The sequence below is a fragment of the Cupressus sempervirens genome, chromosome 8 (assembly GCF_028749045.1).
Source record: "Cupressus sempervirens isolate cs-2001-9-10 chromosome 8, ASM2874904v1, whole genome shotgun sequence".
NCBI lineage: Eukaryota > Viridiplantae > Streptophyta > Pinopsida > Cupressales > Cupressaceae > Cupressus > Cupressus sempervirens.
Window position 1 is genome coordinate 767385972 of NC_143125.1, and position 24330 is coordinate 767410301.

The 24330-nt window shown below is 39.9% G+C and overlaps 2 protein-coding genes across 7 annotated transcripts in view; one reads left to right on the forward strand and one right to left on the reverse strand.

Moving 5' to 3' along the window:
* LOC149544673 (acyl-CoA thioesterase II) overlaps positions 1 to 24330 on the forward strand; it is a 313792-nt gene that overhangs the window by 236741 nt on the left and 52721 nt on the right. The window lies entirely within an intron of this gene.
* Positions 4164 to 8862, reverse strand: LOC149544678 (uncharacterized). Its single transcript, XM_089795237.1, has 6 exons — positions 6580 to 8862; positions 6136 to 6434; positions 5596 to 5993; positions 5267 to 5490; positions 4969 to 5156; positions 4164 to 4872 (listed from the first exon to the last, which is right to left on the reverse strand). The coding sequence occupies exons 1-6, from the start codon at positions 7317 to 7319 to the stop codon at positions 4259 to 4261; spliced, it is 2463 nt and encodes an 820-aa protein (XP_089651363.1). The 5' UTR covers positions 7320 to 8862; the 3' UTR covers positions 4164 to 4258.

Genomic DNA, 24330 nt, shown 5'->3' on the forward strand with positions numbered 1-24330 from the left:
CTTTCCTTCTTTTGGGTTCATACTGTTTGTTCTTTCCTTTAGCTTCAGTCATACCCGCCTTTCCTTTTTCGGCTTATCTGTGTTGCTTCAGACATTCATTTCCTTCTTCGGTTTCTCTTTGTTCCTTCGGACATTCATTTCCTTCTTCGACTTCTCTGTGTTCCTTCGGACATTCATTTTCTTCTTCGGCTTCTCTGTGTTCCTTTGGGCATTCATTTCCTTCTTCGGCTTCTCTGTGTTCCTTCGGACATTCATTTCCTTCTTCTTTTTAACCTTCGTCGATCCTTAGCATATTACAACTCGGAAAGAGTTCGTAGTCCTCTATTTGCCAGTGGTAAAGACCATTCATCGAATCTAGATCGTCCTCTGTCGATCCTCCTTCCAACCGCAGGACTCCCTCCTGATCTGGTTCCATATTCTGCCTCCTTTCATCTTCTTCTTCTTCGGAATTTGACGATAGAGCTTCTTCCCCGACCATTTGAGTGTGTAGATCGATGACATACTTTTGCTCTTTGCTTTCAAGTGATAAAGTATTTTTCTTCCAATCGTGTTTCGCCTTGGCTTGTATCAGCCACCCCCGGCCTAGAATGGCATCATATCCTCTTCGCTTCAGTGGGATCACGACGAAGTCCAACAAGAATGGTTGTGTTCCAATCATTATTGGTTGCGCTATGAGTATTCTCAATGGCTTGATTCCATGTTGATCGCTTGTTAACAACTGGAAAGTAGGTGGCCACAATGTCGGTTGTCCCAACTTTTTTCAGGTGTCTTCAATCAATACATTGACACCAGACCCTTCGTCCACAATCGTTTCTGTCAATACAGTCCCGAGAATTTCCATTTTGACGATTGCCGGATGACGTCCGGATGAGAGGGCTAATAGCATCGGATCTTTTGCACTTACACCACTTTCCTTCTCCTTTTTGTCCACTGTACTTGCTCCACTTTCCTGCTCCCTTCCATGTTCTCTTGGTAGTTTAGCAGCGGGAACGATGTTTGTGAGTGCCGATCGGAGCTGAGGCATAGTGAGCAACAGATCATTTATCCTGACGGGTATCTCGGCTTGCAATATTTGCCGTACAATGTTCTGTTCTACGCAGTTCCGTATGGAGGTACTCGGTGTGTCCTTCAGGTGTGTCGTTTCTATCTGCGTTGCTCTCTGGATCTCTGCCCGTGCTTCCTCCTGTCTCTTCTTTTCCTCTGTTGGATCGGGGTATAGCTTTGCCTGCTTCCGAGTGATTACCAGAACTTCTTCCTCGTCCGTCTCGACGATAATCAAGTTTACTCCAGACTTCGGGCATTTAGCATTGTCATGATCGCCAGGTCCACACCATTGGCATAGCAACTTTGGTGTGTTCGCTGTTGTACACTCTCAGGTGAAGTGACCTCATAGATTGCATGCGCGACATTGAACTATCAACCGGCCATTGGCATCGTACTGGATTCGACTCCTCCCGCCATTATTGTTGTTGTTTTGACTACATTGATTGTTTCTATATCCTCCCAATGTGGCACCTTCCGTACTGGTGTTCTGGTTCCCTCATGACGAGGATGCCTCTTGTGTCAGGAACACTTGCTGCGGTGTTCTAGTTTTCAAATTGAAAGGGCATTCCTTTACCGAGTGTCCCATAATCTGGTAAATCTCACAAAATCGATCTTTTGAGCAAGATCCCTTTATATGGCCTTCTTTCTTGCACTCCGTACACCATAGGTCATTGCCCTTAGTCTCCTTGTTCATGTTTTTGAACTCTTTCATCATCAGAAGCATGTCCTTTTGAAGAGAACAGACTTTCTTGCTGCTGCCTTCATCGTCGTTGCTATCTTCTCTTAAAGGCTCATCGTCATCTAAATCAGATGAGTTGGTCTTCTTCTTCTTCATCTTTGTCTTCTGTTCACTTTCGAGGTTCAATGCCCGATTGTATGCTTCACTATATGTCGATGGTGGCATGATCTTCATCTTTTTCCACAGCTTCGGATGATGGCCTTCAATGAACCATCTTTTCTGGAGCCCATCTGCCGGCTTATTCTCCATTTTACTGATTAAGTCCATCAACCTCCTGGCGAAGACCCGTACTATTTCATTCTTCTTCTACTTGGTATTGAATATCTCCGCTACAATCTCATTATCGTTTTGCAATATTTGAAATTCTGCAATAAATTCCTTCTTAATATTATCCCAACTGTTTAACTTTTGTGGATCTGTCTCTGTAAACCAATTAATCGCAACACCCTGTAGAGTAGCGAGAAATTGTCGGGTCCATTTGTTTGTATCTGTTATGCCATTAGCCCTCCAGATCATTTCGCATGTTTTATAATGTCAAATCGGATCGGCGGCTCCTTCACCATCAAATTTAGGCAACTTTTCTTTTGGACCTGCCATTATCACTGTATGTTGAGGGTTTTGTTGTGTACTTGCGCTGTTCTGAACACCCGCGCTGTTCTAAGCTCTCGCGCTATTTTGAACACCCGCGTTGTTCTGCACACCTGTGCTGTTCTGAACACCCATGCTGTTTTCTACACTTGCGCTGTTTTTGGCTTCCGCACTATTTTCAACACCCGCGCTGTTTTCAACTTCCACACTGTTTGGTGAAGAAGAGGTTTCGTCAACCGAAGCTATTCGTTCCGGAAGTATATCTCGGACGAAGAGGTCACTCCACGCTTGTGCTCCTTTGGCACTTCGAGCCGTGTGAGTTGATCTCCTTCCGTTAGGATTCTCTTCCCGTGGCGTATGCAGGTTCAAAAACTCCTCCCTCGCTTCTTCCACCAAATCAAGCCGTTGTGGAGTCTCCTTCAACAATCCTTCCGCGCTCTTGTTTCCGTCGGCAATCTTCTGAAATCTCCTTTGACGCTTTGTCTGCTGAGCCAGAATTAAATTTTTTTGCGCAACGCGTATGTCATCTTTTTCCTTCAACTTATTCTTATCTTTGTTCAATTGATTTGGCATTTAATTCATATCCACCTGCCTGCGTACTAGGTCCATCAGGCAATGGCGCCAAATGTTTACTGCATAGATTAACTAAGAAACGCACACAGATAGTGAACACGAACACGAACAGTAGAACTCTTCTTATTATTATTCACATATGCCAAAGACATTACATTATGCTTCAATCATAAGATGAATACAATGCTTCCCGAAGGGGTTATAAATACTTTCCGAAGAACTTTCCCGAAGCAGTCCGTTGGCCACATACATGTTGCTATATAACAAAAACCTTTCCGAAGGGACCCGTCGGCTACATAACAAGAACCTTTCCGAAGGGACCCGTTGGTTGATACACAATTTCCTTTCCGAAGGGACCTGTCGGCTGATACACAATTTCTACCGATGACATGCCATATGCCTTTCTTTCATTTCTTTGGTTTGTTGCCCATCTTTCAAATCTGCATTAGGTGAATCATCTTTATAGACAATACATGCTGGCTTTGCTTCATCAATGTGGTCTTTGCTGAATGGAAGCTCCTTTGGGTAACACCTTTGAGTAGTTTTACAAGCATCTTCTTGGACATCCTTCTCCACACAATCTGCCCCATCATCATGCTCAAGAAATTGTGTCTCCTCACAAAAAGGCTTAGCTTTATGAAATGCTACTTCATTTTCATCAAGAATCTGATCAGATAGTATATTGGGAAAACTTTCAGCACTGTTCTTCAACACATTCTTTTATTTGTGTAAGTCTGATTTTATCTCACCTTCACATGTCTGATGTACTTCCTGCTGATGGGATGAGCTGAAAGGTATCTCATCTTCTATATGCATATCATGAGTTTCATCAACTTCAAAATCAGACCTGTTATCTTCATCATTTTGCTGATTGATTTGATTGCATTGGAAGTCTTCTTCAAAAAATGGATTTGAGAATGTCGTGAATTCAGATATGTCTTCCATAGTTGGAAAACTCGCCAAATGCAAAAACTCACCAAGCTCCCCAAAAGTTTAATCGGGAAAAACTCGGCGATTTAAAAAAAAAACTCGGGAAAAACTCGGAAACCTAAAAAACCGCTGAAATTTAATTAAAAATACATTTATTTTGCAAAATTTAATGAGAAGATGCATCTAATAAGTTAATTAAAGACAATACAAAAGAAAGAAACAAAGTTTAGATATATATAAATGCATAATGCGTACAAAATTGCATTCTCATGCAGAATGCTTATGGTAGGAAGCAAAATAGTAAATTACTAAATAGTTTCAATCTGTCAAACTAGAAGTAAATACTAAAAGTCTAAATACATCAATACAATGTGACAATGCCAATCACATCTTCCTCTTTCCACTTGCACTAGCAGGAAAGCGAGGGGGTCTAGTCCTAGAAGAAGTGCCCCGCACTGGGATAGGGCGTGAGCTGCGTGACTGTGAACTCTGTGGCTGTGCCCCCTCGCTCGACGTCCCTACTGACTGGCTCGGCGTCCTGGAAGAGGATGCATCTCCTCCTAATGGTAATGTCTGATCCTCGCCTGAATCATCATCATCCTCGTCCTCATCCTCAATGTCATCCATAGTGAACTGAAAATCAGTGTCAACCTCCCCCTCCATGGCCTGCCTCTCCAAATCAGCGATCTCATCTGGTGTAAAAAATGGACTTGGCTCCTGTGCTGTCCAATCAGAATAAGGATCTATCTCATCTAGATCAAGCGGACCAGGTAGTTCTAAGAGCTGTGACTTTTTTATGCGCAACTTAAGATTATAGTGCACATAAACAAGGTCATTAAGCCGTTTTTGAGTCATTCTGTTTCTTTTCTTTGTATGGATGGACTCAAATAAGCTCCAATTGCGCTCACAATGGGATGAGCTACAAGGTTGGGATAGGACTCTGAGAGCAAATTTCCTTAAATTGGGGGTATTGCCACCCCAACTTGCCCACCAAGCATCTGCAAAACAAAATTTAAAAAGTTATAAAGCAATAAAAAACAAAATCAGAAGCACAACTTATCAATTAGCAAAAGTTTTAATGTTTGACGCTTTACCTGGTGCTTGAGTAGATCTTGCTCTCTTTGCTAGCATAGAAGAGAACAAAGGACCCCTTGATTCCACATAGATTTGTTGTTCGGTCACAATAAGGTCTCTCTCCTCTTCACTTGATATCATTCTCTCAATGCATTTAGAGAGACCTTCCATGACCTCTCCATTAGGATCTGAGTAGGAATCATCAACCCTAAAACAAATAGAAAATGATATCAAGTCTTACTACACAACTTTAAAAAGTAAAGTAAAATAAAGACTTATTAAAATCCCAACTTCAAGGACAATCAATTATCATAGTACCTGAATTTGGGATTGAGGAAGTAGCCTGCTGCATGAATAGGTTGGTGGAGCATATTGTTCCACCTCCTATCAATTATTTCCCAAATGGGGTCAAATCTGAGACTGTCCCCGTGATAGTAACTTCTAACAGCCTCTTTCGCCCTATCCATGGCCTCATAAAGACCTCCCATTGGGGATTGCTGCCCATCACATGTGCGCAAGACTAGAACCAGGGGCAGAGACATCTACATTTGAAATTTGAAAAATACAAATTAGTTAATAACATAGTAAGTTATGAACTGAAAATGAAACTTGAATAAACTAAAAGTCTAAAAATATAATGAAGTTACCTCCACAATCTCCTTAGCCTTTGCAAAAAAGCTATCATCAAAGACTATTCGTGCCACAGCTTCTCCTTCGGGCTTCTTTGAGTAAGGTGAAGCAACCCAATCAGCACACACAAACATTTGCTTCAAAGCCAATATGTGGTCAAGAATACTTTGCAACGTCAAGAAGACCGTTGCAAACCTTGTCATAGCAGGTCTCATCAAATCTTTGCCTTTAGTGGCTTTTCTCATCAAACTGAGAACCCATGGGTGATTATAGATATATTTCGTGACTCGCCTAGCATCTTCCACAACTGGACTCACCCAATCAAGTTTTCCTATGTCCTCCAAAAGAAGGTCAAGGACATGTGCTGCACAAGGTGACCAAAAAAGTGTGGGATGCCTCTCTTGGAGGATTCTACCTAAAAGATTAGCAAAAAATCAATAATCAGTAACAAACTTTCCATATTTAGTATTTACAAATTACATCAAATCTAAATTGAATAATACCATAGCATTACATTCATGATTCATATTGATTCAAATATAAAAAATTAAATCTACCTGCTGCCACATATGCTGCTGCATTATCTGTGATTATTTGCACCACATTCTCTATTCCCACCTCCATGACAACATTCTCCAACATTAAAGCCAATGTGGCTGCATTTTTCACTTTGTTGGAGGCATCGACAGATTTCCAAAACACCACATCATCTTTGCAAGCAATCAAGAAGTTAATAATGGTTCTACTTCTTCCATCTGTCCACCCATCAGATAAAATGGTGCAGCCATACTTCTTCCACTCTTTCTTTTGGTCTTCTATCAACAATCTTGCCCTACCAACCGCTTTGTCAAGCAACCTACAAAATTTAAGTGTAATATTAAATAAAGTGTAAGTGTTAGTAAAAAATTAGGAAATAAGTTATAACAATTAAGATTTAAAATATAACAATGAACTAAAGTGAATCTCAATTATTTACAATTACTAAATAGTAAAATACTAACCTTCCACTCATATCCTTGCGATTAGGCGGCTTGTACCCTTTGCCTGATATTGTCATTGCATTCACCATATTGACCCAATAGGGACTATCAGCGGCATTCATTGAGATATTGTTGAAAAACCAAAAATCAGCTGCTGCAATATCAGTTTGCTCATGCACCTCCTTAAACCATGCAGTGCCCTCTAATGATGGCTGTGCTCCAGGTGTGTTCCTGGGCACAAAATAACCACCTATCCCTGATGGGGATCTAGATGGTGATGATGAAGAAGTAGGAGATGTAGAAGAAGTGGAACCGGTAAAAGAGAAATTTTGTTTGCGGATCCGTGGGCCACGAAGAGATCCTGGTATGTTCTCAAGTACTTCTTCTTCCTCTTGCATATCAAAAGGAGCTCCTTCAGATTCAGCTATGGCTGCCCTCATAGCTATTTTTGCCCTCTCCCTATTCAATTTTTTCTCTTCAGCAGCTGCAAGTAGGGCATGGATGAATCTTTTTTCTTCATCAGTTACCTTGAGACAAGGATTTGAGTCATGTTTCTTTATGCCTGCAAGGTGGTATTTGAGGCGGTTTATGCCTCCAGAAATAATTCTCTCACAGGGAATGCATATCACCTTCCCAATATCATTTGGATTTGGAGCTTCATAGGCATACCGCCATGCCTTATCTCTTGCATTTTTAGGCCGAGTGCCTATATATCCAGATGGGCATGGTGTTTGTGGCCACTCTTCTTGTGGGTTTGTCATTTTTTTAATGGTTGACCGTTGCCCTACACATAAATATATAGAGAAATGAATAAACAAAGTTAGAACTTAGAAGCTAGGGTTTCAAATGATTCAAACTTCAAACTTGAACCATATCCTTAGCAAACAACAAACTTCAACCATATCCTTAGAAGCTAGGGTTTCAAATGATTCAAAATGATTTTAAATGATTTGAAAACATTTACAAAAAACAACAAAAACAAAAGAACATTTGTTATAAAACTATAAAAAGTTTTCAAACTATGATAAGATGAACATACCTGGAAAGAAATTTGTCTTCTAAAATCTGTTAGAATCCTCTACAATCCACTCAAATCCGCCTTGAATCACTTGCAATCAGCCAAGAATGCCTCCAAACCTTCTTCTCTTCACTCCTCAAGGTTCTAAACAATGCAAATACAAGAAAGAATGAGAAAAAACACACTCACTGCCGCTTAAATCCTCACAGGCCGCGTTCACCAGTAAACCGCGAGTTTTTAGGGAAAACTCGCCAAGTTTTTGCCGACTACTCGCCGATTACTCGGCGAGTTTTTACCAGTTTGCCGAGTTTTTAAATCGGCGAGTTAACTGGTTAAAAACTCGCCGAGCTAGGAAACTCGGCGAGTTTTAAAAACTCGCCGAGTACTCGGCGAGTTTTCCATCTATGATGTCTTCTATTACTTCTTCTTCAAACAATGGGTTTAGGTACATGGAGAATTCAGGCATACTGTCATTAGAGCCTTCACCTAGATCATCAGATGTTTCATCTAGAAGACTGATTTCTTCATCAACATTACCTTTGGAACTTTCCTATTGTTCATACACCATATAATGTTTTACTTCATCATTGCTATATGGTTCCTCAGAATGATCATCTCTTTCATCCAATGCCCTTTGAGAATGCACTATTCCATCAACTTGCTCACCATGGTGATTTGAGAAAAAATTTGGACCATGTCGTTCAACATGTTTCTGATATTCTAGCTCTAACAAGGCTGAAATCTCCTCCACACTAAGAGAATCCTCTTCCACATCTTTACATTCATTGTCATTTGTGGGCATATAAGTATCATCATGGGCTGATTTTCTTTCAGAATGTTCAAAATTTTCATCTCTATTTGAATCAAGAACTTCATTTGACTCATATGTTACTTTAGTTTTGAATTCATTCTCCTCTGCAACTAGTTCATTATCCATAAGTTTGAGAAAGTTAAGAAATTGATGATCATATAAGAGGCCTAATTCTCCTATCCTGTAGAGAAGATCAGATGATGGAGGTCTGTATTCAGAAGGTATTTCTTGATAAGCATTAAACATTCTTACAAAGAATTGTGTTGCAGATTCATCTTCTTGCTTTTCTAAATTCAAATATGCATCCAAAGGAGATATATTACTCGGACCTTCATCCAATATTTGGAAGAGAAGCATCAAATCAGGATTTTTAGTGAGATTCCCAACTCATGAGACTTTCTTATTAGTTCTTTGTGTGGAGGCATGATGTCTGAAGGTACTTCCTGAAAAATATCCACCATCCTTATAAACAAATGTGCCGATGTCTCGCCTTCATATCTTTCCAAATTGAAAAATGCATCTAAGGGGTGTATGTATTCTTCCTCCATGGTGTAACATAGATCCGCCTCCTGATTGTAGTACATATTGTCCATGTTAGATAATCAAATCACTTCCTTCTAAGTCCTCTCCCTCAGCAGACCTACCAATTGAAATCCTTTATTAAATAGAGTCACCACCTTTTTTGAGGAATGTATTGATCTTCCAGTTGTTACTTCTAACAGAGTACACTTCCAAACAAATTGATACAACTTTTGACACTGATCTACGAACTTAGAAATTTTGGGTAACTTCGCAATATGTATTGCGAGCAACTCTCCCCAATAGAATCGCCAATATGTTGGTTCCCAAAACCGTAGATTAGAAATCCAAGAGCCTGCCACTTCTCCGATAGGAGTTCTCAATCAGTTCTAGCCAATGAACGGGAATACTTCTCAATTCCCCTGCACTTCAAGCTCCGCTACACCCAGGCAGGTAAACCTTCGCCTCAAACACTGATTGTCTAGTTCAAAGCTTTTCTATAGCGAATTTAAATTTTTGGAGTTCTTTGGCTGGCAAGGTCCTCAAACTCAATTAAAATGAAAACTGGATGCTGGATAATGGTTGAATATTTTGTATAATTGAATAATAATAAATTTGATGCTTATAGAAAGAATATATAGAAGAAGATATCTTATATCTTTTAATTCAAAAGTTGCATCTCTTTAAAAAGAAAAACACACCTTTATAATTAATAGATCCTTTATAATTCCTATCGAACCTTTTAAAATGGTACCTCTTCATAAATTTATTAAATTAAATGACTATAGTTTATTTCTTGAAATGAAATAATTTTATTCTTCACAGCACCCATGATTTTCGAAGGTTTAGTTTTGATTCTTGAGGGCTCACAGGGATCCATGGGTGACTTCCGGCAAAGATCCTTCCAATATTTTTCAAACACATCATGTATGAGAAACACGACGGTGTGGTTCAATATGAAGACTGCATTTCGATTAATCCTTATTACCTGTCCCTATTATGCAGTGTTGTCAGTAAAATGTATAGTATAGCCGATGGGTAGAATAGTATCCGAACGGGCGCGTTACGCTTGAATCACCCCTTTGGAAAGGTATATGTACATCGTCCGAAATGGACTTGGAATGATCATTAGAATCATTGTAGTCATTGTATTCAGATTGTAATCAGTAAATGCATATATGAATAAAGTATCTGTTCTGCGTTGAATCGTGTTATACTACATGTGTTGATCTTTTTACCCTGTACGGTAAACATTTGACGCCATTGCCAGACGTACCTGGAACGAAGGAATGATATGAAGATTAATTTCGAATTTGCTTAACAAGGATAGGAACAAGGTGAAAGATAAGGATGAACTACGTACAACACAAGAAGTTTTAATTTGAGCACAACAGGTAAAGCGCAGTCAGAGGCTTAAGTAGATTGTTGAAGGGCACTGAAGGGGTGAAGAAGCACAGACGGAGGGAGTGCAGTCACCTAGTAGATTGAGGAGTGCCGAGGAATTGCTGGAGGAGATTCAACAGCGATTAAATTTGGTGGAAGAAACAAAGGAGTTTCTTAACCTGTATATGTCGAGGGGAGTGTCCGAACGAAAGGGAAGCAATTCGCACGACTGAGGGAGCACGAGCATGGAGTGAACTCTTATTTCCCAATACATCGGACGAATGGATATAGGTGGAGAATAAAACAACCTCACTTGAAGAAGACCTTTCACCAGACAATGCAGTTGTCGGAAACAAGGCTGCTATCCAAAACAGCGCGGGTTCTCAAAACAGTGTGGGTGCTTTGAACAACGCAGGTGCTCAGAACAGTGCGGGTGCTCAGCAAGTACCTCAGAATCAAAAGAAAGTAACAATGGCAAGTCCTAAAGAAAAATTACCCAAGTTTAACGGTAATGGTACAACAAATCCTATCCGACATTGTAAAACGTGTGAAACCATATGGGTGGCAAATGGTGTGACGGATGAGGACAATTGGATTAGATAGTTCCCAGCAACTCTGCGGGGTGTGGCAATTGATTGGTTTTCCAACGCCGACCCTCAGAAACTAACTACATGGGTGAATGTTAAAAAAGAGTTCATAGTAGAATTTAGATTGCTTCGGGATGATAATGAAATAGTAGCCGAGATATATTGTACTAAGCAAGGGAAGAATGAAATAGTACAGGCCTATGTTGGATGACTGAAAGAGCTCGTCGGGAAGATGGAAAGTCAACTGACGGACGGTTTGAAAAAATGATGGTTTGTGGAAGGGCTATGACTGGCTTTGAAAAAGAAGATGAAGATTGTACCACCGGCATCGTACACTAACGCGTATACTCATGCAATGGATTTAGAAAGTGAACAAAAGACAAGTAAGAATAAAAAGCATAAATCCTCCAATTCAGATGATTCATCCTCGGAAAGTAGTAGTAGTGATGAGGAATCGAACAAGAAGGTGCGAGCATTACGGAAAGATATGCTTCGGATGATGAAAGAATTCAAGAATTTGAAAAAGAATCTGGACATAGTGAAGGGAGAACTGTGGTGCACAGATTGCAAAGAGGATGCCCATACAAAGGGCTTATGCTCGAAGAAACAGTTTTGTGACATCTGCCAGGTGGCGAGACATTCCCTAAAAGAGTGCCCGTTTAACATGAAAGCAAAAGGACACTAGCATGTGTTATTAATGCAGGAAGCATCCAATAGCAATAACAATAACACAAGCAATGATGCAACTTTGGGTGGATATCGCAATAATAACAGACGCGGAAGGGGTGGAAACAACAACAATAACAACGAAGGCCAGAGTCGAATACAATATGATGCAAACGGATGGTCGATGATACAGTGCCGAGTATGCAATCTTTGGGGTCATTTCGCTAGGGATTGTCCTACGAAGGAGACGCCACAACTACGATGTAGATGGTGTGGTCTAGGGGAACATTAAGATTCAAAATGTCCAAAGCAAGGTGTAAATCTATTAAGCATTGAAACGTGTGATGAGAAGGTACTGGCAATCGCACGGGAACAAGCAAAGAAAGAAAAATATCCAAATGTGGAAGAAGAGGAGGAGAGGTTACAAAAATCCCTAACAGAGATAGAAAAGCAGATGAAGGTAGAGAAGTCACAAGTAAAAGACACTGCCGAAACATCAAAAAGAAAATTGGCAGAACAAAACATGGTGAAATAGGTAATGCAGACGGAAGTCTCGATTAAATTAAATGACCTTCTCACGATGCCACAATTGCGCTCGGCTATTATAAATATGATGTCGTCCTTGAGAATGACAGAGGAAGCAAAGGATGGTAAGGAAACAACGGCGGCAGCAACAGACCTGATTCGGCTGGCACTTATGACAGGGAGGCACCTAGCAGTAGTGGAGATGGGCATTTTGGGTACTGTGCTGACAGATACAATTGTAGATGGAGTATCGGGAGTGAATGTGTTGTTGGAAGATATTTGGAAAATGCTTGGACAACCCACACTATGGCCACCTACTTTCTAGTTACTCATAGCAGATCAACATGGAATAAAGTCGTTGGGAACTTTGATGGCAGAGTCGGTAACAATTGGGACAACCATTTTTAGTGGATTTTTTGGTCATCCGACTAAAGAGAAGAGGGTACGACGCCATCCTGGGATAGGGATGGTTGGTGCAGGCAAAGGTAAAGCATGATTGGAAACAGAACACCCTGTCCATGGAGAAAGGAGGCAGGAGATTCATAATTGATTTGCATACACAAATGGTAGGGGAAGAAGTAGCGTCGTCGGACTCAGAAGGAGAAGGCGAGAGTGATGATGAAGGTAAAAAGAAGATGGAACCAAATGAAGGGGTGTTGAGATTAGATGGAGGGTCAACTGATGACGACCTAGATTCGGTGAACGGATTGCTACATTGGCAAATGGAAGATTATGAGGTTTTTTCGAGCTGCAACATGTTGAGTGTCAAGGAAGAAAAAGTAGGCAATGAGTTCTCGAAGGAGTACAATGAATTAGAGGAGGGAGAATCGCAGGTGGATGAAACACCGGCCCATATGTTTAGTGAAGATAAACTGATGAAGTATGAAGAGCCTATGGTGAAAAAAATAAACTTGGGCGATGAAGAAAATCCGAATAACATTCTGTTAGGAGATGATTGGAACCCAGTGTTGAAAGCGGCAACATTCAAAATATTCATGGAGTACAAGGATTTTTTTACTTGGATGTATAAGGACTTAAAAGGAGTACCACCAGAGCTATGTGTCCATTGGATACCATTGATCGAAGGTGCAATACCTGTATGGAAGAAGTCGTACCGAATGAATAAGAACTATGCAGCATGGGCCACAGAAGTTGCACAAAACAAGTGGAAGGTATGGCATCGGAAGCGTTTAAAATTAAACAACTTTCAATCGAGCTAGTTAGTATTGAAGTATAATGGATGGAATGAAATCAGACCAGGGAAGTTCAAAGTTAAATGGGTCGGACCATACAAGATACGGGAAGTTGGCTATAACAGAGCAATTAAGTTGTGGACACTGGATGGAAAAGAAATACTAGATGCAGTAAATAGATTGAAGTTAAAAATATACCATGAAAGAAATGGTCCTCCGCCGACAAACAACTAAGGAAAGAAAAAAAGTCCGCAAATAATGCATATATGTATAATAAGGAAGAAAATATTGAAGTTGAACATAGTTTTAAAATGCCAAATAATAAACTATAGTTTAAAGTGTGAAGTTATAAAACATAAAGGAGTATTAAGAAAGATAGCCTAATAAAGTAATAAAGTAAAGAAAAATGTGAAGAAGTATAAAAATAAATGCCGTAAGGCCTTGAGGTATATAATATGCAGGAGTTAAAAAGGCTATATGACCTCTTGGAAATGGAAATCAAGAAGACCATACTGACACTGAGATATTAAAAACTCTGTATGGAATTAAGGAGCAAATTAGGCAGAGAACATAAGAGGAACAAGTTAAGACCTTGTATGGCCAGAGGAAGCAGAAGGATGAGATATCAAAGACCGTATGGCTAGTGCAGAAAGACCGTACCACCAAAAATAGCAGATACCAAAGACCGTGCAGCCTCTAGAAAGCCTTGCAAGTAAATGAAAGCTACCGTATGGAAGGAAAGGAAGGAAAGGAAGGAATATATTTAAGTCTGGGAACCGTATGGTATTCAAAGGCAGGAAGTTGGCAGCCGTACGGTATTCAAAGCAGAGCTAGGAAGGCACAGTGACTGTATGGCTAAAGGGGACTGTACGGTGAAACAAAACAGGAGTTGGGATGCATAGAAAGGCCGTATGGCTGGAGCATATTAGGACGCAGTCGTACGATGTCAAGGAAGAGGAATAAAAAGCCGTATAGCTGGGGGCATAATAGAAGGCAACTTGTATGGTATCAAGAAGGTAGATAAATAAGAAACAAGGACCGTATGGCAACCACAGCAAAGAGACGAGGCAGGTTGTGTACAGTATGCAGGCCACCTGGTGGAAACATTGTTTCGAAAACGACCAAATGATGCTTGAAGTCCGTATGACAGAGTCAGGGAAACAAAGTCTGTATAGTGGCCAGCAAGGAAGTGGAAGAGCAAAAAAAAGAAAAAAGAAAAACGATAGATTGAAACAATTGAGAATGAGTAACGCATGATGCCAAAGGGAAGGGAAAGATAGAAACAGGTAGTAAAACATCATTAGTTGCCAGAAAGAGTGTGGAATCGAAAGAAAATGCCAAAAATGGTGTGATCCATGGAGTTTTGTGTGGGTTTGAGAGTGCTAAATTGGTCTATAGTTTATTAAATTAAATGACTATAGTTTATTTCTTGAAATGAAATAATTTTATTCTTCACAACGCCTGTGATTTTCGAAGGTTTAGTTTTGATTCTTGAGGGCTCACAGGGATCCATGGGTGACTTCTAGCAGAGATCCTTTCAATATTGTGCAAACACATCATGTATGAGAAACATGACGGTGTGCTTCAATATGAAGACTGCATCTTGATTAATCCTTATTACCTGTCCTTGTCATGCGGTGTTGTTGGTAAAATGTATAGTGTAGCCGATGGGTATAATAGTATCCGAATGGGTGCATGACACTTGAGTCACCCCTTCGGAAAGGTATATGTACATCTTCCGAAATGGACTTGGAATGATCATTGGAATCATTGTAGTCATTGTATTCAAATTGTAATGAGTAAATGCATATATGAATAAAGTATCTGTTTTGCATTGAATCGTGTTATACTACATGTGTTGATCTTTTACCCTGTATGCTAAACATTTGGCACCCTTACCAGACATACTTGGAACGAAGGAAGGATGTGAAGATTAATGCCGAATTTGCTTAAGAAAGATAGGAACAAGGTGAAAGATAAGGATGAACTATGTACAGCACAAGAAGTTTTAATTTTAGCATAGCAGCGAGAGCGCAGGCAGAGGCTTTAGCAAATTGCCGAGGGGCATCGAAGGGGTGAAGAGGCACAGATAGAGGGAGTGCACTCACCTAGTAGATTGAGGAGTGTCGAGGAATTGTTGGAGGAGACTCGACAGCGATTTAATTTAGTGGAAGAAACAAAGGAGAAGTTTCTTAACCTATATATGCTTAGGGGAGAGTGTCCGAATGGAAGGGAAGCAACTTGGACGGCTCGGATTACCGAGGGAGCATGAGCGTGGAGTAAACTGTTCGTTCCTGATACACCGGACGAATGGATACAGGCGGAGAATAGAACAACCTCACTAGAAGAACTTTCACCAGGCAACGCGGTTGTCAGGAACAAGACTGCTATCCAGAACAGTGCGAGTGCTTAGAACAACGCAGGTGCTTTGAACAGCACGGGTGCTTAGAACAACGTGGGTGTTTAGAATAGCGCAGGTGCTCAACAAGTACCTCAGAATCAAAAGAAACTAACAATGGCAGGTCCTAAAGAAAAATTACCCAAGTTTAACGGTGATGGTACAACAGATCCTATTTGACATTGTAAAACGTGTGAAACCTTATGGGCAGCAAATTTCATGACCGCAGAGGATGATTGGATAAGACAGTTCCCAGCAACTGTGTGGGGTGTGGCAATTGACTGATTTTTCGATGCCGACCCTTAGAAACTAACTACATTGGCGGATGTTAAAAAAGAGTTCATAGCAGAATTTAGATTGCTTCACGATGATAATGAAATAATAAACTATAGTTTAAAAGTGTGAAGTTATAAAACATAAAGGAGTATTAAGAAAGACAACCTAATAAAGTAATAAAGTAAAGAAAAATGTGAAGAAGTATAAAAATAAATGTCGTACGGCCTTGAGGTATATAATATGCAGGAGTTGAAAAGACCGTACGCCCTCTTGGAAATGGAAATCAAGAAGACCATATTGACATAGATAATAAAAACTCCGTACGGACTTAAGGAGCAAATCAGGCAGATAACATAAGAGGAACAAGTTAAGACCCTATACGGCTAGAGGAAGTAGAAGGAGATATCAAAGACCGTACGGCTAGTGCAGAAAGACCGTATAGTAAAAAACAATAGATATGAAAGATCGTACGGCCTCTAGAAAGCCTTGCAAGTATATAAAAGCTACCGTACGGAAGGAAAGGAAGGAATATATTTAAGTCTGGGAACTGTATGGTATTCAAAGGCAGGAAGCTGGCAGCCGTACGGTATTTAGAGCAGAGCTAGGAAGGCACAGTGATTGTATGGCTAAAGGGGACCATACGGTGAAACAGAACAAGAGTTGGGATGCATAGAAAGGCCGTACGGGTGGAGCATATTAGGAGGTAGTCGTACGGTGTCAAGGAAGAGGAATAAAAAACCGTATGGCTGGGGGTATAATAGAAGGCAACCCGTATGGTGTCAAGAAGGTAGATAAATAAGAAACAAGGACCGTACAACGACCACAGCAAAGGGATGAGGCCGGTTGCGTACGACGTTGAAGCCACCCAGAGCCATAGGAGGCACGGTGGAAACATTGTTTTGAAAACGACCAAATATTGCTTGAAGTCTGTATGATAGAGTCGGGGAAACAAAGTCCGTATAGTGGCTAGCAAGGAAGTGGAAGAGCAAAAAAAAAGGAAAAAAATGATGACAGATTGAAACAATTGAGAATAAGTAATGCATGATGCCAAAGGGAAGGGAAAGACAGAAATAGGTAGTAAAACATCAGTAGTTGCCAAAAAGAGTGTGGAATCAGAACAAAATGCCAAAAATGGTGTGTTCCATGGAGTTTTGTGTGGGTTTGAGAGTGCTTAATTGGTCTATAGTTTATTAAATTAAATGACTATAGTTTATTTTTGAAAATGAAATAATTTTATTCTTGACAGCGCCTGTGATTTTTGAAGGTTTTGTTTTGATTCTTGAGGGCTCACAAGGATCCACGGGTGACTTCTGGCAAAGATCCTTCCAATATTGTGCAAACACATCATTTATGAGAAACACGATGATGTGCTTCAATATGAATACTGCATCTCGATTAATCCTTATTACCTGTCCCTGTCATGCGGTGTTGTCGATACAATGTATAATGTAGCCGACGGGTAGAATAGTATCCGAACGGTCGCGTGACGCTTGAGTGACCCCTTCGGAAAGGTATATGTACATCGTTCGAAATGGACTTGGAATGATCATTGGAATCATTGTAGTCATTGTATTTAGGTTGTAATCAGTAAATGCATATATGAATAAAGTATCCGTTCTGCATTTAATCGTGTTATACTAAATGTGTTGATCTTTTTACCCTGTATGGTAAAACATGTGGTATCCCTCCCTTTTGATCGTTCTACAAATTGTTAAAACTCCAAATTTCCAACGCTTATTTCCGGATGTTCTATGATTCTTGGTGCCAGATGTCATTGTGTACATATCTGATTCCCATAATGCTTGGCAACAGTACCATTACCTAAAGGCTCTTGGTTTCATTGTCACATGGTCTTCATGTCTTCAATCTACGTATGGTTAGGGAATACCTACGTGAGATGGTCCACAATGGCTTCATCATTTGTTTGCTGTGTATGGAGGTGTCTCAGCACATATTTATATTGCTTTCCCTTACGCATCCACTGGAGATGGACTTAGCTTCTAAGATCTTCATTTTTAATCTTTAATATGTTCTTCATAAATATTTGTTCATTGCCACTTCATAGTCTGTATGTGGTCTGGACTACATGTTATTTTTTCTTGAACCAACACTTTCTTCATTCCACGTCTCTTATATACAAACGATCACAGTTAGGAGAAGTTCATCATATATAGATTCATACTTGATGCTTATTGCCCTTCTTAATTTTATTCCATCTGATTGACATGATCGATGACACCAATAATTGTTGCCTTACATATTGTTTATACTTTCAATGAGGCTCAACTTATGTATATTTTTTATGGATCACAGTGAACTCTATATACTATTATGTGTCTTGTTGATAATGATTTCCAATTTAGGAGAGCAGACTGGGTTATCAAATGATGATGGGGTGCCGAGAAGAATGCTATCATATTGATTCAAGCAGATTTGGGTTAAGTTCGGTGAAATCATTCTACAATCTTGGTTTAGTTCTTGAATGAGATATACATTCATACTAATTGACTGTGCTATCGAATTGTGTCCTGATCCATTTCTCGCCAGAATATATAGAACATATGAACCCATAGGATCTGCTCATGCTAAGGTGCCTTTGCTTGTACATTTATGGAAAACTGAAGCCTACAAACTGAATTCACACCTTCATATCAAGAACAACCACAACACTCACATGGAATGCTATGAAGAGTGGATTGCATAGAGACCAATGTGCATTTACAGAATGATATCATATCAACTGTATTGTTATCCTTCAACGCCATTAATTTCAACACCAATGTTCACTCTTGAATCATACCAACATCATTACTAAAATGAAGGTAAGTTTTGGGCTCCATCAAGTTCTCTAGACACCACTCTACATCTCCACAATCTTCGATTGCACTAGTCAATCCATTAAGCCCTCCATTTCTGCTCTGCAATCATCAAGTTTCCTAGTCGGGTACACTTTGTCTCGCCTAGGGCTTGATGTTAAAAATAATAGACTTGCAAATCTTGACTCCAAACTCCATATGTACAAAGTATTCATAGTGCCCTAGCATATTCCTAAAGGTCATACAGTTCCCACCGTTGGAGCTCGTGGTAGGGCCATTAGAAGACTTCCTGCTCTGTATGGGCCAGTAAACTGGTCATAGACGAAGGAAGTTTTTTTGACCAAGTAAAACAAAAGTTCTAACCCTAAAAATGTACACAAATGAAGTACAAACAATGCTCTATCTAACCATCAAACAAAACCACTCAAATCAATCCATTAACATGTAGTTGATTGAGTTGCAAGATGACGGAGACAGTAATTGCAGAAAATCAGTTAAGTTCTATTATGGTATTCCGTACATACCAGTCTCTAACCATGCTCGAAGACCTTGGATGGTCCTAAATAGCTCCTCTGCTCATGTATCAATGGTCAAAATTGACCCACAACTGCTTGTTGCCTCCTTTGCACAACTGTGTCAATGTTGTCACTGACAACTTTTGCAAGCTTTATACATTTGCACTTCTACAACTCATGGACATTTCAAATGAGTGTAGGTAAGCATTTCTGAAATGTCCCTTTCTTTAATTTTACATGATATTTCCAACCTCTGATCAGATCTTTAAGATCAAACAACTAATATCACAAAGATCCACCAAATTTCTCAAGAAACCCCAAATCGGGTATGCTGAAAATAGTGCCAAAAGCTTCACAACTTCACAAATTATTAATAAATCTGAAAATGGACATTTTTATAGAAATTTCAGCAGCATAACAGCCTACAAAATGACATTTCCAGATCCGTATAGCCTTTACACAACAGTTCACAAATGTAGGACAAAAACTATGCTCATCGAGCTCCCGAAATTAACACAAAAATGCCCGAAAACACCACAAAAACACTACTAATCTATCTCAGAAGTTTAATCACGTCCCAATACATATATTCAGCTCTATTTTAACACCTTAAAGTCTGAAATACAGCAGCAACCCAAATTGATATGAAATACTCAATCTGAAAACACCAAACTCATACAAAAAACACACCCGAAAACCCACAAATCTGCACTATTCAGCACAAAGGCAAACTTTGTATGAGCATGCACATGGAATGGCTTCAAACTCCCGTCCTTAGCCTTTCTAGAAACCTGCAAACTCCCGTTCTTGGGTCTCCCTGGAAACTTGCAAACTCCCGTTCTTCGGTGTCCTCCACAGGTTTGGCAGCCTCTGAAGAATAACAAAGAATGAGCAAAAATCAAGTTCTGGAATCCGTCCAAAATGCCTCCAAACCCCTTAAAAGAGGGCATAACCGTAACTCATGTCCAAGAGAGGTTAATGAAACATATTTTAATAATAATTTTCATTTATTAGTCCAACGGTTTCCAAAGATTAATCCCCTTTTTCCGAAACTTCACTTTCTTGGGCCTGCCTGCCTTAGCAAAGATTATTATTTTTTAATTATTTGAGAAGGGGACATGACAAGTCCTCCCCTCCCAAACATTGCTGTCCTCAAGCAATGGCTAAACAATAAACGAATCAATCCACCTGGATCCCAAATGTAGTCATGAACTATACTACTACCAATTAACACAAGCTCTTGCAATATCCTCTGCAATATGACCAAGAGGAATCCATAATCAAACTGACAATTATAGCTCAACCAAACTCCAAAATCACCACTACCACAGTCAAAAACCCATGAGACAAACTCTTAGAACATCAGAACGCAAGTAAAGTTGACAAATCAAACTACCAACACAGTAAATACCATCAACGCATCCCACTGGCCTATACGGAATGTACAATCCAACTCTGCAACAATGGTGAACGCTCTCGAATGAAACTATACCAAGTATGGAGAATCCACACACTGTACAACTCTTGCAGTCAACACAACTCTGCAAATCACCGGCCACTATCTCATAACCATAACTCCCATGCACTGTTGATGGTGAAAAGACATTACAAGATAAAGAGTAAGAAATTGAATCCAAACCAAATTTGCCTGCCATCAACGCCTCAAAACAAGGATCAAATGCTAACTGATGTACATACACTGCAATATAATGTTGATTAAAAAAACCAACCTCAGTCAACAGCTCACCATGAACAAGTGATACAACCCACTGTGACTGATCACTAGCTAAGTCAGGAGATGTCATAGCCAAAGGAGTAGAATCAATAACAACACCCACTGAAGCATCACTCCCAAACTCCTGCTCTAAGTCACATAGTATCAAGCTGTCAACTGCAGAACCTATCACCATGTCATGCCCATCACAACTCTCATCTTGAGGCATCAAATTGTCCCATAACTGATGATAAGCACTAGGAACCAAAGTACATCTCTGTATCATCATCTCATCAACATGGTCATCAAAGGTAAATTGATGAGCGTACCTCACAGTGTAATGCCGATAGAATTCGCCAATCTCAGTCAGTGGCTCAGACTGTAATCTAGATGAAACTAACTGCAATTGATCATTAACCATGTTAGAACTGACTACTACCTCTGAAGATATCACCAAGGGAGTAGTATTACTAGCAGGAACCATGCCAACTGCTGACTCACCAACATCACACATGATCTTTGATACATCTCTAGTCTCTGTGCCATCAATACTAGAGGCCACCACTATGTCAGGCATACAACAATCTGCTACAACACCCAACTCAACTGAACCTGACTCTAGTGGGAATGAACCTGATATGCCAATGTTAGTATCAAGGATGGATGCATCCCCATCTCCATTGTCTCTGACAATCTCGACCATGGACATCCTTGGATCATCAAATACCACAGCTTGTGACTATATAGAATCAGGTAAAGACTGTAGTCGCTCTAATTCCATGGTCACCTTAGCCAAATGAAACTGTGACTCCTTGAAATCCAACAGTGTACTCTCAAGAATCTCAGAAGTCACCTCAAGCTGCTAAGTAAGCTTACTCACCTCATCTTCCTTGGCCAACAATGCATCATATGCTATACTGCCCCACTCCATATGATAATCTCTATCGGCTACCAACTGCATATAATCCTGTCTCAAAATTCGGATAGCCTCCCATAAAGAGTGGAACTCTGTCAAGGAAAGATAACTGCCTTCCTGCTCATCACTAGTAGGAGAACCCCATCCATAAATTGCTAACAACTGAAGAGCAGCATCGAAATGCTGGCAAGTGATAGCAATGTCTTGGTCACTAACTCTCAACTGATTAGACACATGATGGCACTGGCTTGACTGTCTCCTACAAACCTCCTCTGATGCACTGTCTAAAGGAGTATCCTCAAAGTTACTAGTCTCTAGAGTATTACCATCCATGTCCTGTGAATCAACTCTAAAGCTCATATCAACATACGGAGTATCAAAAACTGTAGCACTGCTGTCCAACTCCTCTATACCCAAAGAAACTAAGTCTTCAAAACTGCCCACTGCATCCTCCTGGATGTCATCAATGCCAATATGACCCTGGGACTCATCTGTACACACTGCCAAATATGAAAGATTATCAACACATTCCAGCAAGTATGGTCGACTGGATATATGAACAAAGCCCAACACCGGTGTATAAAAACTAATACCAACATCGAACAAGCTGCTAGCACAAGAAAAGACAACACCGTGCAATCTGCTAATCAAATCCATGATAGCACCCAAACAAACACTGCTACCAAAAAGTGTTAAAGATCTCCTGTCAACTGAATCCCAAATGCCAATAGAACAATCTTGAGTCCATATCTGTAAACTAGAATCAGCTGGTAACTCAAGCAAAATCCTCACTTGAGTAATATCACCAATACCAACTAACTCCACATACCTGTCATGATGAGATAATGAAGTCAAAATACTATCTTCACTCACCTTCAGCTGGTGGGATAAATCATGTGAAGTACTACTAGCCTCAACCTCATGTGACGAAGCATCTAACTGTGCCCGGTCCTCTCTCTCTCAGAAAAGTTATGAATGCTCAATGTCTGCTCATCTCCACCAGGTATCTCACCATCATGCACAATAACATCCTCATAATCATCATCCTTGAGGTCAAATCTATCTATCACTCTTTGACTAAAATCATCAAATGTAGTTATCTGATCATGACCTTGAGTAGTCATTCCATGATACCACCAATCATAGGCTGCATCTTCCAAGTGTAGACTTGCAATTTGAACAGCATCACTCTCCTTCATGGGGTTAAGTGTGAAGAAGGTCTGTAATTTTTGTAGCCATGCTCTAGCTGAAATTTTATTTGTTTCATCAAAAGTAGGTGCTATAAACTTGCTTATTTTATTTTTGAGCTCTCTTCCACTTATGTCATGCTCCCTTCTGTACTCTTTCTTGGGCATCAAAGTGTTCATTATAGCCACATATTCTCTAAAAGGAGCTGAACTATGAAAGTCGTCATCTAAGCCATTGTAAGTAGCTCTTAATGCAATCAAGTTACCTGTAACCTCTTCCATGGGATTAAGCGCTGGATTTGGCACTGGTGGCTCATCTGCATGCAGAAAAATAGTTTTTGTTGATTGAGAGAGTGTGAGTTTCAGATTTCTTGACTCCTCTGAAGTGCTCCCTTTCTCATTAATAGATGCAACTCCTTGCAATTTTTTTGTCAATATTCACAAAGCCTCTCTAGTTTCTGCCAAACTATCCACTGTTTGCTTCTGAATATTTTGGATGTCTTGGAAGAATTTCTTTGCCATCTCATCTAGATTAGCCATACTTTTTCCTTCCTTGGATTTTATACTTTTACTTTTAACTAGAGGTTTGATCAAAATTTCTTTATTCTTTTCTTGCTGTAAATATCTCTTTTCTCTTTCACTTAGTTGCATACAACCATAAATTTTGACATGTAGCAGATTAGAAGCAACATGCAACCACCAAATTCACCAAGAACTAACATGCAAATGATTAGAAGTAGAATGCAACCATAAATTTTGACATGCAGCTAATTAGAAGCAACATGCAACCATAAATTATGACATGCAAGATCTGGGTAGTTGTCAAAACTGACATGCAAGATCTGGGTAGTTGTCAAAACTGACATACAAACTTCTACAAACCCTCAGGCTAGCAAGATCATAGCTCTGATACCACTGAAATGTCCCTTTCTCTAATTTTACATGATATTTCCAACCTCTAATCAGATCTTTAAGATCAAACAACTAATATCACAAAGATCCACCAAATTTCTCAAGAAACCCCAAATCGGGTATGCTGCAAATAGTGCCAAAAGCTTCACAACTTCACAAATTATTAATAAATCTAAAAATGGACATTTTTACAGAAATTTCAGCAGCATAACAGCCTACAAAATGACATTTCCAGATCCGTATAGCCTTTACACAACAGTTCACAAATGTAGGACAAAAACTATGCTCATCGGGCTTCCGAAATTAACACAAAAATGCCCGGAAACACCACAAAAA

Bases quoted from the DNA above. Each gene is read 5' to 3' on its own strand.
- LOC149544678 (XM_089795237.1), bottom strand. From the start codon at position 7,319: ATGACAAACCCACAAGAAGAGTGGCCACAAACACCATGCCCATCTGGA. The intron at 5,491-5,595 runs GTAACTTCATTA...TTTCAAATGTAG, and splicing joins AGGCTAAGGAGATTGTGGAG to ATGTCTCTGCCCCTGGTTCT. The intron at 5,157-5,266 runs GTACTATGATAA...TATTTGTTTTAG, and splicing joins TTCCTCAATCCCAAATTCAG to GGTTGATGATTCCTACTCAG.